At 64.1% G+C, this 560-nt stretch overlaps 1 protein-coding gene across 1 annotated transcript in view; it reads right to left on the bottom strand.

The window, feature by feature from the left end:
• Positions 1-98: 98 nt before the first annotated feature.
• LOC122192654 (protein kinase C gamma type-like) overlaps positions 99-560 on the bottom strand; it is a gene marked incomplete at its 3' end in the record, with an annotated part of 2,129 nt that continues 1,667 nt past the window's right edge. Inside the window, exon 3 of the mRNA XM_042893274.1 lies at positions 99-233. Coding sequence (XP_042749208.1) covers positions 99-233 — 135 coding nt within the window. The remainder of the gene's footprint in view (positions 234-560) is intronic.

Below are 560 nucleotides of genomic sequence, written 5' to 3' on the forward strand. Positions count from 1 at the left end.
TCCACCCCATATCTGCCCCCCATCCGCCCCATTGCCCACCCCATATCTGCCCCACATCCACCCCACATCCGCCCCCCATCCGCCCCATTGCCCCCCACCATCCGTCCACGCCGCCCTTCAGCAGCTCGGCCACCCCGAAGCTCATGGCTCCCATGAAGTCGTTGCGCGACGTTCGATCCCAGTCCCAAACCTCCACCGACAGCCGCCGCTCCGCATCGCCGGCACGCAGAGCGCTGTGGGGCGCCCCACAGATCCGTCACCCCACGGATCCTCACCCCACGGATCCTCACCCCACAGCATCATCACCCCACAGCATCATTGGCCCCATAGAGTTGTCACCCCATAGCACCACCCCATAGCAGCCCCATAGCGCTGCCCCATAACTGCCTCATATCTGCCCCATAGCTGCCCCATAGCACCGCCCCATAGCAGCCCCATAGCTGCCTCATATCTGCCCCGTAGCTGCCCCATAGCGCTGCCCCATAGCTGCCTCATATCTGCCCCATAGCACCGCCCCATAGCTGCCTCATATCTGCCCCATAGCTGCCTATATCTGCCCC

This window comes from Lagopus leucura, unplaced genomic scaffold, assembly GCF_019238085.1.
Source record: "Lagopus leucura isolate 7727_CA_CO unplaced genomic scaffold, USGS_WTPT01 32854-0_obj-0_obj, whole genome shotgun sequence".
NCBI lineage: Eukaryota > Metazoa > Chordata > Aves > Galliformes > Phasianidae > Lagopus > Lagopus leucura.